The sequence below is a fragment of the Balaenoptera musculus genome, chromosome 8 (genome assembly GCF_009873245.2).
Source record: "Balaenoptera musculus isolate JJ_BM4_2016_0621 chromosome 8, mBalMus1.pri.v3, whole genome shotgun sequence".
Classification (NCBI taxonomy): domain Eukaryota; kingdom Metazoa; phylum Chordata; class Mammalia; order Artiodactyla; family Balaenopteridae; genus Balaenoptera; species Balaenoptera musculus.
Window position 1 is genome coordinate 57,395,961 of NC_045792.1, and position 14,723 is coordinate 57,410,683.

The 14,723-nt window shown below is 52.5% G+C and overlaps 1 protein-coding gene across 3 annotated transcripts; it reads right to left on the reverse strand.

Annotated features, from left to right (window-relative positions):
* Window positions 1–232: 232 nt before the first annotated feature.
* PLEKHB1 (pleckstrin homology domain containing B1) lies at window positions 233–13,771 on the reverse strand. 3 transcript variants are annotated; one of them, XM_036862019.1, is made up of 8 exons: window positions 13,633–13,771; window positions 12,337–12,412; window positions 10,796–10,948; window positions 10,081–10,183; window positions 8,936–8,975; window positions 6,008–6,112; window positions 2,179–2,275; window positions 233–1,576 (listed from the first exon to the last, which is right to left on the reverse strand). In XM_036862019.1, exons 2-8 carry the CDS (start codon window positions 12,371–12,373, stop codon window positions 1,440–1,442), a joined length of 672 nt encoding a protein of 223 aa, XP_036717914.1. In that variant the 5' UTR covers window positions 12,374–12,412; window positions 13,633–13,771; the 3' UTR covers window positions 233–1,439. The 3 variants fall into 3 exon arrangements, with proteins under 3 accessions (XP_036717914.1, XP_036717915.1, XP_036717916.1); XM_036862020.1 differs by lacking the exon at window positions 6,008–6,112; XM_036862021.1 differs by lacking the exons at window positions 233–1,576; window positions 2,179–2,275 and adding an exon at window positions 5,302–5,512.
* Window positions 13,772–14,723: the final 952 nt, after the last annotated feature.

Consider the following 14,723-nt stretch of genomic DNA (forward strand, 5'->3'; position numbering starts at 1 on the left):
CAGGGACAGCCAACTTCAACCTGCCAGCTTATGGGTGGGGAAAGCAAGATACAGAAATGTTAAGTGACTTGCCCTAAATTGCACAGCTAACATGCTGCCACCAATTCTACCTGACCTCAGAATCCACACTCTTCTCACTATACCAGAGAGGGCACTAGTAGGTGCTGAGTCATAGAGGTGTTCCAGGGAAACAGGGCCCCCCTGGGGGAACAAACAAAGCCAGAGTCAGGGCTAGAGCCAACCACACCTTTATTAGTCTCTGCAGCAGGGCAACTGGAGCCCCTATCTACAAGGGAACTTTAGCAGGCTACTCTGGCTACTGGGCAGGGATGTTAGCATTTCTACTAGTGATTGGGACAGGATAGGGGAGGAGACTAGAAGGGGACCAAAGGGGGAGACTGCTGGGCCACCTGCAGGGAGGCACATGTGGGGCCTTCAGGACTGAGACAAAGGTGGACCAGGTCCCAGAGGTGAACACTGCCATCTCCCCCAGAGTGAAGGAAGAGACAAAGCCTGAGATGGTGATAGCCACAGCTATGGATAGAGGGCCAAGCTTTTGGGGAACAGAAGTGCATTTCTTGATGGAGGCACCAACCTAGGGCGAATCACAAAGAGAGCTCACCTGCCCCCCAGGAAGAGGACACCAGGTTCAGCTCAATTGCTGCCCCAGGCACCTTGACATGGAAAACTGGTGCTTTCTGAACACTGAAGGAACAAAGGACCCAGAAATCTGGTAGCTGGGAAGGATGGGGCTAAACTCAGGGAGTGTTTTGGGTTTGGGTATTAAAACAGGCAATATATTCATTATGGTGCAATCATGAAACTTCCCTCCAAAAAGCTCACACCTCCCCCTTAGTCAGCAACCTCCTTAGCCTGGAGGGCCATCATGATCTGACCCTTGCCCACACCCCAGCCCAAACGAACTCCCATTCAATTCTTTGGATGTGCCATTATGTTCACAGCTCTGCACTCTTGCCAACAACTTTACTCCTAGCCTACCTTCCTCACTCTTTGCCATCACACTGTCAAAAGACTGATAACTCCACCTTGTGAAGTGTTTGTTTACTCCAGTCTGCCCCACCAAGCCTGGAGCTGCCAGAGGAAAGAATCTGACTCCTGTTATCTCCAGTGCCTGGGCAACCTGAAGACCCATGAGTTGCATTTTCTGTGTCCTGGCGTGTTTGGGGGAAACATACCCATATTTGTCTATAACGGATTTCTAGGGTGTCTAGCAGTAGATAAAAGAATTTTGAGCTATGTTTTTGCCTGGGATGATAGCTTCTTCTGATGTGCGGGGTGAGGGTGGGGAGTGGGAGGAACGATCCGAGCCCAGAAGGGGCTAATGGAAACTAAGGGGCCAAGTGGGACAGGGCTTGGATGGTGGCGGGTGGGACCAAGCAGGAAAGGGGTCTTTCTGGTCTACGCGCAGGGTCCAGTGCTCAGAACCAGCAGGGCGACCACATGAGCGAGCCGAGTGCTGCACCTGTGGCGGCTCCCGCAAGCATGCCCATGGCCCGGGGGGCGCCCGCGCTGTAGCAAGGATCGTCCCGGACCACTACGTGCGTCACGCCGGGGCCTGCGGAGAGAGAGCCCGTGAGGGCCAGGGACTTAAGAGGAGGGAGCAAAGAGATCATCCGCCTCCTTCTGCTAGACTCCAGCCCAAACCAAGATAAAGCACTGAACCCACTCTCCTGCTCCCCAGTCGGAGAAACTGAGGCCTTGATGCGGGAAGGACGCGCGCTCTGTTCCCACGGCTTCTATGCCCTGGATCTGCTACGGACGTTCTGGGACCGTGGGGCTAGGATGGACTGGCGAGGAAACCCCGGGGTCTCTAAGAAACTCCAGACTGCACCTGATGATGGATGGGCCTTCCCAACCGCCAGACCCTGGAGTGAGAGGAGGTAGCCTTTCCCGCATTAGCCACCAGGGGTCGCTACCAGCTCAAGAATGGGTATTGCTGGGCAGCCAGCGAATAGAGGCCGGACTAGAGAAGAGGTCAGCTCTGGAGTGGGGAGGGGCTCTGGTTCAAGAACCGTTCTGAGTCATGGGATGGGGAGGGGGCCTTGCGGAGGGTCCCACCTGGGAAAATCCATGGTCACTAAAAGGGTGGGGCCTGGCCCCTACTGACAGACCAGGGGCGGGAATTGAGGCAGGGGGAGGGGTGGGTCAGAGACTTACCATAGGTCGGTCCATAGTAGCTGCGGACATATGTGGCCTCGTGAGCGTTGGGGGGCACCACCTCATAGTAGTCCTGGTACGGGCTGTAGACGCGCACCTGGGGAGCCCTGCCTGGTCAGCTGCCGGAGAGCTGGGCCTGGCTTTTGTCCCCTACCCCCCACACCTGGTTCAGGCCCTTCTGGGCCCACAGAGCCACCACACCAAGTTTACAAATGGGTCCCCAGATACCAGCAAACTCCTGAAGAAAGACCCTACCTCCCCACAAGGCCCTTGTCCTCTAATACTTCAGCCCCTCCATCCAGCTCCCAGCGATGCCATTTTCCTGCCCTGGCTTCCTACCTAGCACTCCCCTGATCAAAAATTCTCCATGGCTCCCTACTTCCTTTGATAGATAGTCTAATATTTGCTAGCAGCTCTCCAGTGATGACACCTGGAGAAACCCAATGGACTTCTCTACTCTCCCGGTTATGGGGAGGGGGGCCTGGGCCTTGGCCAGGAAATAAAAGGGGGTTGTGGAGGAAGGAAGGGAAAGGAAAGGTAGAGATGGGAAGTAACTAAAGTATTATTAAGCATCCGCCATGTTCCACGTCCTAAGGGAGATGCTGACATGTGTTATTTCCTCTTATCCTTATAGCAGGCATTATTCACTCTGCCACACAGCTGGGGATGGAGGCTCAGAGAAGAATGGTCAGTGTTCTCTCTGGGAGGGAGGAATAGACTGTCCGCCCTCTTCCCTCCCCCATTAGATTTTTACCAACCCCTCAAAGCCTAATTCAAAAGTCACCCACTCCAGGAAGCCCTTCTGGCCTCAGAAAGAATCCTTTCTTCCTGAGTTCTCTGTGGACTATGCTTGTGCCTCTTGTTCCTAGCCTTCCTCCTGGCCTTTCCTGCCTGCACCCTGAATGTGAGCTGCCTATTGGCAAGGGCTTTGATTCATTTGTGTTGCCAGCAGGGCCTAGGGAATAGCAAGGACTAATAAATATATGCTGAATTAAATGGAAGCTTTTAATCCAAGACCCTCATTTTATCCATGGGGAACAGACTTGGAACAGACTTCTTAGGCCCCTTGCACCTTATGTCTCTAACTGAGCTTAACACCTAAATGGTCCAGGTGGTCCCTTAAAAGTCCAGGTGTCCAAACTTAAACCATCTCAAAGTAATTTCATTATCCTTCGATCCCCCCAAACCTGCTCTTTTGTGAATGCTTTCCTCTAAATGCCACCACCATGCACTCATACCAAGACATCAGGTTGGCACCGCTGTCTTCACACACATCTTCCACATCATATTAGCCACCAGATCTCATGATTTTATCTTCTGAATATGCTCTTCTGTCCATCCTCTTGTCCAGTGCCAAGAGAATAAGCCATTGGTTTATTGGAAATTGTGGGCGACCATAAAAACACTTTTCAGAGGAGTGGTTGGAGAAAGAAGCCAGACTATGGAGGACTGAAGAATGGTTGAGAGAAGAGGGATGGAATCAGCATGTCATGACATCTCTTTTAAGAAGTCTGGCTGTAAAGGGGAGTCCTCCAAGCACACCTGTGATTTCAAGTATCCATGCCATTTCCCTTTGAAAGGGATTCCTTTCTCACCTTTTTTCATTCAACTACCTAACCTGTCTTTTAGACTCAACTCACATATCACTCTCCCTGAACCTCAGGTTCTGTTAGGGTCCCATCTGGGCACCCACGGCCCTTAGACTTCCATCATCACAGCACCAACCACTCTATGGTGTCATTGTATCCCTGTGAGGTGTCTCCTCCATCAGACTTGAAGAAAACACCCCCTGCCCCCAACAAGGGCAGGGACTGGGTCTAATCAGGCCTGACTGGAACATGGTAGGTGCCTAATGTATTGAATTTATCTCAAGTGAGTCAAATACAGGGTCAGACTGGAACTAAGGTCACCCAACTCTAAGTCCAGTTTCAAGTTAGGGACAATGACTAGACCCAGAGCAATGCAGGAGGCTCAGACGAACAATGCTCAGTCTCAAGTGACTTCCCTTACTGTGCTCCTTCCCCAAGGGTGATCCAATAGGGCTTTCTGGTAGGGGTGACCAAGATCTGAGCTCTAAGCCTAGAAGGGGCTAGAGAGATCTAAGCACTCAGAGCCCCAGGTTTACTGGTAGGGAAGTTGAGGTCCAGAGCCTACATCTGCCCTGCACTGTGAGCCAGTGGGCCTGTCAGGCCCTGGAGAAAGTGGAAAACACCATCTCATGTCTCTGTGGGGCACCTGTTTCTACCCTCCAGGACTAAGAGGCCCAGAGGTAAGCTCATGTGGGTCACCTGGCAACGTGGCAGGGGATTCCCCAGAGACCTCACAGACTCTAAGGGTTTGATCCTGATCCTCTCCCACTCCAGGCCCAGCCCCTTTTGTAGGTGGGGACAGGGTCAGTCAATCAGGAGGTCACATGCAAATGGACCCCTCCCCTCAGAAAAGCTCAAGTTTATAGCTTTTTAAATTCAATTTTTTGGCATCCCCACTTTAAACAAACTTGTATCCTACTTTGGGTATGGGGGATGCCTCAGAATGCTGGGCTGGGAATCCCAGGCCTGCCACTGATGAATTAAGTGACCCCGGTCATGTTATGTAACCTCTCAGAGCTTTAGTTTTCTCATCTGTAAATGAGGACAGTCTTTCCTACCCTGCCCACTCCCAAGGCACAGCGAGAATCCAGCAGAACCATGTCTATGCATCGAGGTGGTCCTAGCACTTCTGGGCTCAGTGGTTCTGCACATCAGAATCGTCAGGAGAAATTTTTTAAACCATAGGTTTCCAAGGCCCCACCCAGAACTACAAAATTAGAGCATCCAGAAGTAGGAGCTGAACATTTGAATTGTTCTTAAGTCCGTAAGCGATTCTAATGCACAGCCACATTGAGCACCACTGTGCTAGAAAAGGAGTTCACAGTTGACCACAGGTACTCTAACCCAAGCCCCCCACTGTGCCCACCCCAGGTCAGGCTGAGTGCTGGAGACAGAGAGGGGATTCATCCCCAAATCCTGCTTTCCAGAAACACTGGGGAGAGGGGTGTGTGGCAGGGAGACAGACACGGACTAAATTATAATACGCAGTAGTGAGGCCATAACAGAGGTTTTTTTTACTCCTTCCTTCCTCTCTTTATTCATTCACTCATTTGCCCATTCAGTGACTACTGCTTGAGGCCTACTTGTACCCCACCCTCATGCACCAGGAATAGGAGGGTCAAAATAGACTGTCCCCATCACTGAGCACTCATTGTGCACCGGCTGTGTACCCAGCACTGTGCCAGGTTCCACAGGGGCAGAGCTGACCTAACTTGATCCTTGCCTTGAAGGAAGTGCCAGGTCTCCTGGGAGAATAGAGACAAAAATAAAAGAACTAGAAATCAGGCAGAATGAAGACAGGACTAAGCACTAATGCAGTGGGTTGTGGGAGGGAGTGACAATGCCTGGAGGTCTGGGAAGTCCTCCCTGAGGAGGTGGCAGCCTTTGAGGTGCATCTTAGAGGATAAGCATCATTTTGTCAGGTGAGTAAGGAAATTAAGGGTCTTTGCAGCAGACAGAGCAACACATGCAAAGGCTGGAGAGACAGAAAAGGTCGGGCAGAGCTGGGAGCAGGGGGTTGAGCAGAGCACTTGGAGCGCAGGGGATGAGGGGGATGAGGTGGGCAAGTCTGGCCCAGGCCAGACTCCAAGGGCCTTGAAAGCAGGGCTGTGGTTGGTGTCCTATGAACGATCGGGAGCCATGGGATGTTTGTGAGCAGGGAAGGGATGTGACTGGGCCCACTGTTGGAGGCACATCCTGGTGGCCAGAATGGAGGCCGGGAGGGCTGAGCCAGCACTTACCCAGATCCGCCTCTCAACCTTACAGGGGCTCCACGAGCGGGTCACACACCTGACCTTGGGGCAAACCCGGCGGCTCCTGGGAGGGACGGTGGCTCCAGCTGGGGCCTGCTCAAGCCACAGAAACCCAAGAAGGGGAGGGAGGGAGATGTCAGAGGCCCTCTACATCTGGAGAGACTTGGCGCTCTTCACAGGCCCTAGCAGAGCCCTCTGCCAGCTGGGCAAGGGAAGGGGGTATCCTCTTCTTCCTCAGCCCATGGTAATGGTGGGAAGCTCAGAAGGGGTGGTGATTTTGCCAAAGTTACACAGAGAAGACGGATCAGTAGTGTCTCTCCAGAATTAGCCCACCTTCACCTGTTTCAGGCTGCTGAGGCTCCCAGTCTCCAGGGAGGACAGTACAGCTCTCATCTGCCTGCCCACCCACCTGCACCCATCACTGGCCCCACAGCCTTGCCCCTGACTGTGCCCCCGGCCCTGTGTTCCCTGGAACAGCCAGCGTCCTGACTGTGCCCCCAGCCCTGTGTTCCCTGGAACAGCCAGGGTCAGGGGCTCCTCCTGGAGCCTCCACCCAGAGGGGGGTATAAACCTGCAGGATGTGGAGGGACAAAGCACAGGTCACTCCTATTAGGCACAGGACAGACAGACACAGGCATGAACACTCAGAGATGGGCAGACACTAGTACAAAGACACAGAGGTACAAACACACCCAGTTCGAGCAAGCCTAGGGACCAGAGGGATGTGTGTGTGTGTGTGCACGTGCGCGTGCGTGTGTGTGTGTGCGCGCACACATGTGCGTGTGTGCGTATGTGTGTGTAGAGCTGGGGGAGGTGGAGTGGAGGGTCAGAGGAGAGAGATTTAGGAAGCAGAGCAGCAGGAAGGTAGACAGGCAGAGAAGACACAAGGCAGCTTCATAGAGTCACAGAGTGCAGAACGGTCAGCCCTCACCTCCTTCCTCCTGCCCCTCTTGGGTGGGACTGATCTGCCCTGCATAAGTGGGATTTGGAGCTCAGAGCCAGGTCCCTCCACCCTGCTGACCACTGCCCCAGCCTCCTCTTACACAGCCTCCACCCAGAAGCCTGAGTCTGCTCCCCAAAGCCTGACCACAGCCCCACTGCTTAATGCCCTTTATTGCTCCCCACAACCCTCAGGATAAAGTTCAGTTCCTTCACCTGGACTTCAAGGCCGTTTGTGACATGGCTCTTCAGAGGTCATGTCTCCTATTTCTTTCCCTCCATGCCTTACCCTCCAGCCAGGCCAGACTCCTGGCCTTTAGACACACATATGTGCATATACACACTTGCACATACCACTTCCCCACCTCTGCTCATGTAGCTCCTACTGCAGTTAATGCCCTTCCCTCAAAGTCTCACTGACCTAGGTTCCAGTGCAGGCTCTTCCACTGACTTAAGACTATGAGACTTTGGACGAGTCAATTCCCCTCTGAACCTCAGCTCCCCAGCTATAAAATGGGACTAAAAATACCAACCCCTACCCCTTCTTATTGAAGATTAAATGATATAACCAATGCTGGGTGGTCAAGCACAATGCCTGGCCCTCAGCCGGTGAATGCCTGAGGGAGTTTCTAAATGCAGCCCAGTCTTCCCTACTACTTCCCAGCAGACTTTTCTTTTCTAGATGAGAAGGAGCTCCACCGTGCCACAGGTAGAAGGAGCAAGCACAGAATCTGGGGTCAGGCAGATGGGGGTTGAGACCAAGCTTGGCCACCCGAGCTCCTCAAAACCACGCCTTTGGGCAGCTCCTCAAAACCATACCTCCATCAATCACTAAGTTCTGTTGATTCTACCTCTTCAATGTGTCTTATCCTCATCAGCTTGTCTCTGCCAGCAAGGCCTTAGTCCAGACCCGCAGGCGGTCACCTGCACACTGTCCCAGCCTTCTAACAGGTCTCCGGGCATCCACTCTTACCCTCTACAATCCATTCCCTACCTACCAGCCAGACTGTCTTTTTAAAACTGCAAGTCTGGTCTGATCTGCTCATGCCGCTCCTCTGCTTAAAAACTTTCAATGACTTCCCAGTGTTCTTGGCAGAAACCACTATCCTTAACACAGCTTTTAATGCCTGGCTCTGCTAACCCTCCTTCCCCCACGGCTCTCTCTCTCCCTGAGATCCAGCCACCCCAGCCTTCCTTCTGTTCTTCAACTTGCCAGCATCATAACCCCTCTCAGGGCCTTTGCACCTGCAGTTCCCTCTGCCTGGAAAGCTCTTCCCTTCACCCTACCCCAGCCCTTTCACCCAGTTGATTTCTGTTATCCTTCAGGTCTCATCTTAAGCCTTGTCTGGACTCCCACCTGGATCAGGCCATCAAGGTGCATGCACATTGAATGCACCCTGCCTGTCTCTGTCAGAGAAGTTACCACCACTGCAATGGAATCACTAACTATGTAATTTGTGACGTCACGTCTAGCTCCCCATTAGGCTAAGTCCAGGAAGGCAGGGCCCACGTCTCCTGAGCTACCCTCTGATCCCTGGTCCTTGGCACAGTGCCTGGCACATAGTAGGAACTCAGTAAATATTTGTTGTGTGGATGAATGAAGCTCAATCTTATCATCTGCAGAGAGAGAACAATAATCCCAACCTCACAGGACGGTCAAGGGGAGTAGCTGGTATTGTAACTATATCACACCTGAGACATAATAGTTGCTGGATAAAAGATAGTTCCTTTCCCCCTGTTCACATGCCACCCCCTTCAACAAGCCTTCTTGGAGGCCTCTCTCTCCCTCCTCCAAGCACCAGCTGGATGTCTTCTGTCCTTTTCCACTCGGGACTCAGGGCATCTGAGTCTGCACAAGTCTATTCACTCACATATATGGAAACTGAGAACTGCTGGCTGGCAGAGACCGAATCTGAGTCACCCATGATTCCATGGCAGGTAGGGGTGGGGAGGAGACAGGGAGGGAAGGGGGCTCACCGGGGTGGAGTTCGCCTCCAGCAGTGCCGTCTTCCATGCTCTGCAATGCAAACCCACCAGACCATGAGGAGGGAGTTCAGGAGAAAGCAGATTGGGTCCCACATTTTAGACTTTCCTCCCCAACCCAGCCTCTAGCCCTAGTCTCTTGTGAAGGGGGAGATCCTCTTGACTCCCTTGGGTAGACAAAGGTGACCCCCTCTGCTGCTCCAGTCACATAGACAAGCCCTCAGTTGAGCTGCAGCCTCCTAATTCATTCTTAGTCCATAGTCTCTTTCCCTCTAGAAATTCCAGTTTCCCCATCTAGACAAAAGACAGCTGGGCTTGGGTGGTCCCTTAGGAGTTCAGATTCTGACATGCCTAGGCTGGTTCTTTGGCTGCAGCCCACCTCCACATCCCAAACCTACAAACTCAGTTCCCCAATGCTCTGACCCCAGAGCCCCGGGAACACCCAGTGGACACCGGACAATTGAGCCTTTGTTGGTTGCCATGGCACCTGGCTGGGGTGGACAAGGCGGCTCTGTGCTTTGTCTACCCCGAGCTCAGCCTCCCCTACTCCCCACACATCCCATCTCTTTCACTCTCCTACAGCGCAAAGGCCAACTGACCTTCCGCCAGAGAGTGGGAAGGGCAAGAATGTGAGTGAGGAAGACACGCCCAGTCTCTCAGTGTGGATCTGCATCTCACATGGGGGGCCCGCGGGCTGCCTCTGTTAGGCAGGTTAGGGTCTATCCCTCAGATCAGAGTACCCCCTGCCCCAGGCCATCTTCTAGGAAGGGAGTGAGAAGGAGGGCCTCTGAGGATGCCACGGGGCTGTCTGTTCTTTTGTATCACCCCCAAGCGAGGGCTCACCTCAGAGGCTGCTAGATACCCAACTCTGAGTGACCAGGGACCACACACCTGAGGCAGGTATGCACACCCCTCCCCCAACAGTCCGGAATTCATCCCTAACCATATCAGTTTACTGGATACCATACCAATCACCATGAGCCATTCAAATCCACTCTGCCCAGCCTCCATTGAGACTACCATGCTCACTGGTCTTTGTCCCCTTTTCCTACCTTTAGGGAACTAGAGGCCCAATGAGGAGGAGGCGTCTGGTCATATTCCCCAAGATCCCACCCCCTCCTCTCCTGGGAACCACTCACATGGCATCATCCCGGGTCTCTGCACACAGGTGCAGGCGGGAGCCCTCTCGTAGGTTCACGGTCAGCAGGCCATCTCGGCTCCTGCCCTCTGGGGGCTGCACATCTAAAGGCAGACACACATATATGGGGTTTCCACAGGGCACAGGCCCCAGGTTTCCCCAGTAAACCAGAAACAAGAATAGAAACTGACTTCTCTGAGTCCTTTTTACTGGCCACTGCCAACCTCGTCTGATCCCACACACTTTCCTTGGGATTCTGCTCAACTCTTTAGACCCTTCCACCTTTCCACATTGCCTGCTTCTCTAGTTAGGTATATCTATCTCCCAGTTTCCCTGTATAATTATGGCCTGAGCCTTGATCAAGGAAATTTGCTGTGTGACTTTGGGCCAGTCACTTAATTTCTCTGAGCCTCCTTATTTCATTTCATCTTTTTCCATTCCTAGCACTGGAGAGGGCAGGAACTGTGTCTGACTCACCTCTGTGAACCCAGCATAGGGCCCAGGTCCAGCACAGAGTAGGAACTCAATAAGGAACTGATTTCTTAATTCACACCCACATGAATTGGAGGTGATAGAGGCCCAGAAGCAATGTCTATGGAAGGCCTCTGAAAGCCGCAAAGAGCCTTCCACCTGAGAACAGCAGGTGTTCTCAGACAGACACAGTGGGGGGGCCATGGCCATAGTCACAGTGCCAGAGAGAAAGGGGCTCTGCTCACCGCGGCACTCTTCGCCTATCTTTATGTCTCGGACGTTGAAGTGGATGAGCACGCGGTCCTCCTCATCCTGCGCAGTCTCATCGTGGTAGTAGCCCAGGGTTCCATCCAGCCACAGGGCGAACCAATTCCGCTTCCAGCGGCGGAGGATGGAGCCTGTGTGATATTCCAGACCCGCCAGGCAGGCTGATCACAGAGCCTGCTCGGGGGCAGAAGCCCTGGGTGGGTTCCCAGAGTCCCCTTAGCCCCCGGCCCCCAGTGTTATAACCACCCCGTCCTTGTCCGTCTACCCCCTGAAATGATGGCAGGGCCTCTCTCTGTCTTGCTCACCCATTGCCTCCCACTGGGCCTAACACATAGTCAGGGCTCCATAAATGTGCTGAATGGTAAATGAATGATCAGATTCTTTCCTTGGGGGAAGCTGGAAATCTTTTTTTTTTTTTTTTTTAAGTGTCACAAGACATGGAGCACCTCCACAAATTTAAATTCATGTCCAATTGAACATTTGTTTCTATATGTACAGTTTGTCAGAGAAAAAGCGTTAAGTTGTTTTTGTATGAATGCAGAATATGATTTATGCAAGAATTAACAGAAAACAACTAGTCATCAAGTGCTTGCCTTAAGGAAACCCTTAGTTTCCATTGCATCCATTCTGCTGAGGGGTGTACAATTACTGTGAGCATACCTGAAAAAAAAGGCCAAGCCCCAGGTGACAGTCATTTGTGTAGTGTCTGCCTCTTCCACCAAATGGGGAGCAGAGGGATTGGCCATGGCTCACCTCACCTGTCCTGGCACCCAGCAGGACCTGGACTCAGTGTTTGCTGAACTGAATGAAGTAAGTACGGGTCATAGGGTGTGGGGAGCTCCTAGCCCGGGACAGCTCTGATTCAGATCATGACTCTGGTCAGAGGTGGGTCTGGAAGCCTGAGCCCTAGCTTTAGACATTTTGTGACTGGAAATCTTAACAGAAAAGGGTAAAGACATAAGAGATCTTCTTAGAGCTTTACAAATTCCAAAGCACAGAGGCATTTTTCATTTTGTTCTGCGCCTTGTTCTGTGGCCAGCCCTGAGCATGGGTGCTATGGACACATGGAGAATTAAACCCAGTCCCTGCACTTGAGGCGCTCACAGTCTGGAGCCAGTATGAGGTGGGGGAGTGGTGAGGCCTACAGGTAAAGATGGTTATATATTTATCAGGGCTATAACAGGGGTATGTATGAGGCACTGGGAACGAAGAAGGGGGCCACTAACCCAGCTTGGTGCTACAGCAGGGGCTGGGCTGGTGAGGAGAGAAAAGGCAGAGAAGGCTCCTCACAGAAGGGGACATCTGAGCTGGGTCTTGAAGAATAAGTAGTTTACCAAGCAGTCAGGAATGTGAAGGACATTCCGGGCAGAGAGAAGAGTATGGGCAAAGGAGGGGAGGATAAAAAGGGCATGATTTCTTGGGAGAAGGGTTCACTGTGCAGGTCCCACAGGCCACTTTCCTCATCCCTGCCCCTGGACAAGGTGCAGGACGGATGAGGGCTTGGCCCAGGGTCACTCACTCTGTCTCCACAGCCAGCCGCCCCTCACCAGGGCCATTTCCTCAAAAGGACTTTCCAGGGCAGAGTCAGGCGGAACCTGTCAGAGGAGCCACAGGACGCACGGGCCTCATCAACTGCTCCACAGCAGCTCCTCAGAGAAAAGCCCCCACCCCTGTCCTCCCTTGGGGGAGCCACCGAGGAAACGTTTAAAGGAGTGTGAGTAAACAAACAAGGGCAAGCCTGTCTGTCTCCTCCCCATTCTCCGCTCCAGGCACGTAATGGGAGCACCGTGCTTGTGGGGTCAGCAGGGCAGTCACCCGTTGCGCTGGGGTGGGGCTGGGGGTCAGAAGCCCGGATTCCAATCTCAGCCCCATAACCTTGACCAAGTCCCTTCTCCCTGGCCTCCACTTCTAGATCTGTAAAAGCATGTCCATCAGGCAGGTAGAGACTGAAGTGAGGAACTCTTAAAATGTTAGAAACCCTGGAATTTTGAAATGCTGGCAGCAGAGAATATTAGAATCATGGCAATGAATGAGGGGCTTTCATGATAAGAGAAGCCTCCCTCACATTTGAACCCCACCGGAGCCATTTACAAAGTGCATAAAATAATAGTTCAACAGCAACTATGATTGATCGAGCACTGTGTGCCAGGTATACTTCTCAAGTGCTTTCATCTAGTATCTCGTTGAAGCCCCACAATAATCCTTGTTATTCCCAGGAAACTGGGGCCTGGAGAGGTCCAGTCACTTGGGCAGATTTGCTTGGTTATTAAGCAGTGGAGCCAGGATTCACACCCAGCAGTCCTGGCTTCTAACCATTATTCTAGTAGGAGCTTTTAAAACTCCCAATACACAAGGTCATACCCAGTAATAATTAAATCATAATATCTGGGGGCAGGAGGTAAGCACTGACAGTCTTCAAAGATACCCAGGTGATTCAGTGTACAGCAAAGTTTGGGCCCCACTGCAACTCTACTGGGTACTTTACTAGATGGGTAGGATCTTTACTCCTATTTTACAGATGGACAAACTGAGCTATATAGCATGTGACTTGTCCATGTGTGTGATGCAGCTTGGATTGGAATCCAGGTGCCCTCTGTTCTTGAACGCGGCTTACTTTCGAGCTGGTGCCTTCGCCCCTCCCCCCACTAGCTCACACCTGTTGCTGCGCAGCAAGGGCCGGCTGGCACACCTGGGTTGGAAGGCCAGTGCTTATCCCTGCTTCTCTTGCCGCTCCCTCCCATCTTCAAGCTCAGACATAGGTCAGATAAGACGGCCAAGTGCAAACTCCCTCTCCAACCCCCCTTGATGCACCCACCTGTCTACACCTGTTGCGACGCTTCTGCCAAAACGGCCGCTACTTGGTGCTGCGGCCTCCCAACCCGCTGCGCCTGCGCTTTGTGCGCCGCAGAGCGCCCGGGCCTGTTCACTCCCCAGGCTGCGCCCGGGACCTAGCTGCCTCGGGGCCCCGCCCTCCGGTCCCGCCCCGCCACCAGGGAGGGGGCGGGGCGTTTAGAGATGAGCTGACAGGAGGCCTTCTGGGACTTGTAGTCTGCAGGCCTAGATGTGGGTAATCAATATACAGCCTCTCGTGGGTGGTAGCCCGGTGCCCAACCGGAGCACAGGTGAGAGGCCGCACCTGCGATTTTATTTTGCTATTAAGTCATTATTTTGTTCATTCATTTATCATGAAATACTTTTTTTCCAAGAATCTTGAGCTCTAATTTTCTAGAAAAATGTAAATTACAAGGAGAAACCAGGTTCCTAGTTTTGCCATGTTTTCTTGATACTCAGTTTGTGCCTGGCACCGGGCGTTAGTGGAGGGCACAAAAAAGCATCCAACAAGGGCCTTCCTCTTCTTTTCCCAGCTTCCCGTCTGGTGGAGGAGACAACATAAACACACAAAGCACAGGGTATGATTTGACAATGGGAAAGAAGACTCTGACTTTGACCAAGAGGTTCAGGAAGGCTTCCCAGAGGAGGCTGAAAGAGGTCTTGAAGGATGAGTATGAGTGTCCAGTATTTCAGTGTGTTTGGAAAGTAGAGTGCAGGGGTGGGGGTGGGGAGGGCATGGGGATCAGCAGGTGATGAAGCTGCAGGGGTTGCAAGGATATAACATGAAGGCCTTGGATGACAGGCTCAGGAGCTTGGGCATTATGACACAGTGACTGGAGCTTGGGCTTGCGGGTTTCAAGGTGAGGAGTTAGGTGGTTCAATTTATGGGTTGGAAAGGTATTTCTAGGACAGTCAAAAATGGATTGAAAGGGGCCCAACTAGAGAAAGAAGACTGTTTCTCTATCTACCACCACAGTCTGTTTCTCCAGGATCATTTCCTTGAATAGCTCAGCCCCACAAACCCCCACCTAGGAGCAGACCCCCAGGATGTCATTCAGAGGATAGAGCTTATCA

Coding starts and splice junctions, on each gene's coding strand:
- PLEKHB1 (XM_036862019.1), bottom strand. CDS start 12,373: ATGGCCCTGGTGAGGGGCGGCTGGCTGTGGAGACAGA. Junction 8,976..10,080: donor GAGACCCGGGATGATGCCAT/GTGAGTGGTTCC, acceptor TTTGCATTGCAG/AGCATGGAAGACGGCACTGC. Junction 2,276..6,007: donor AGGTTGAGAGGCGGATCTGG/GTAAGTGCTGGC, acceptor AGGGCTCCCCAG/GTGCGCGTCTACAGCCCGTA.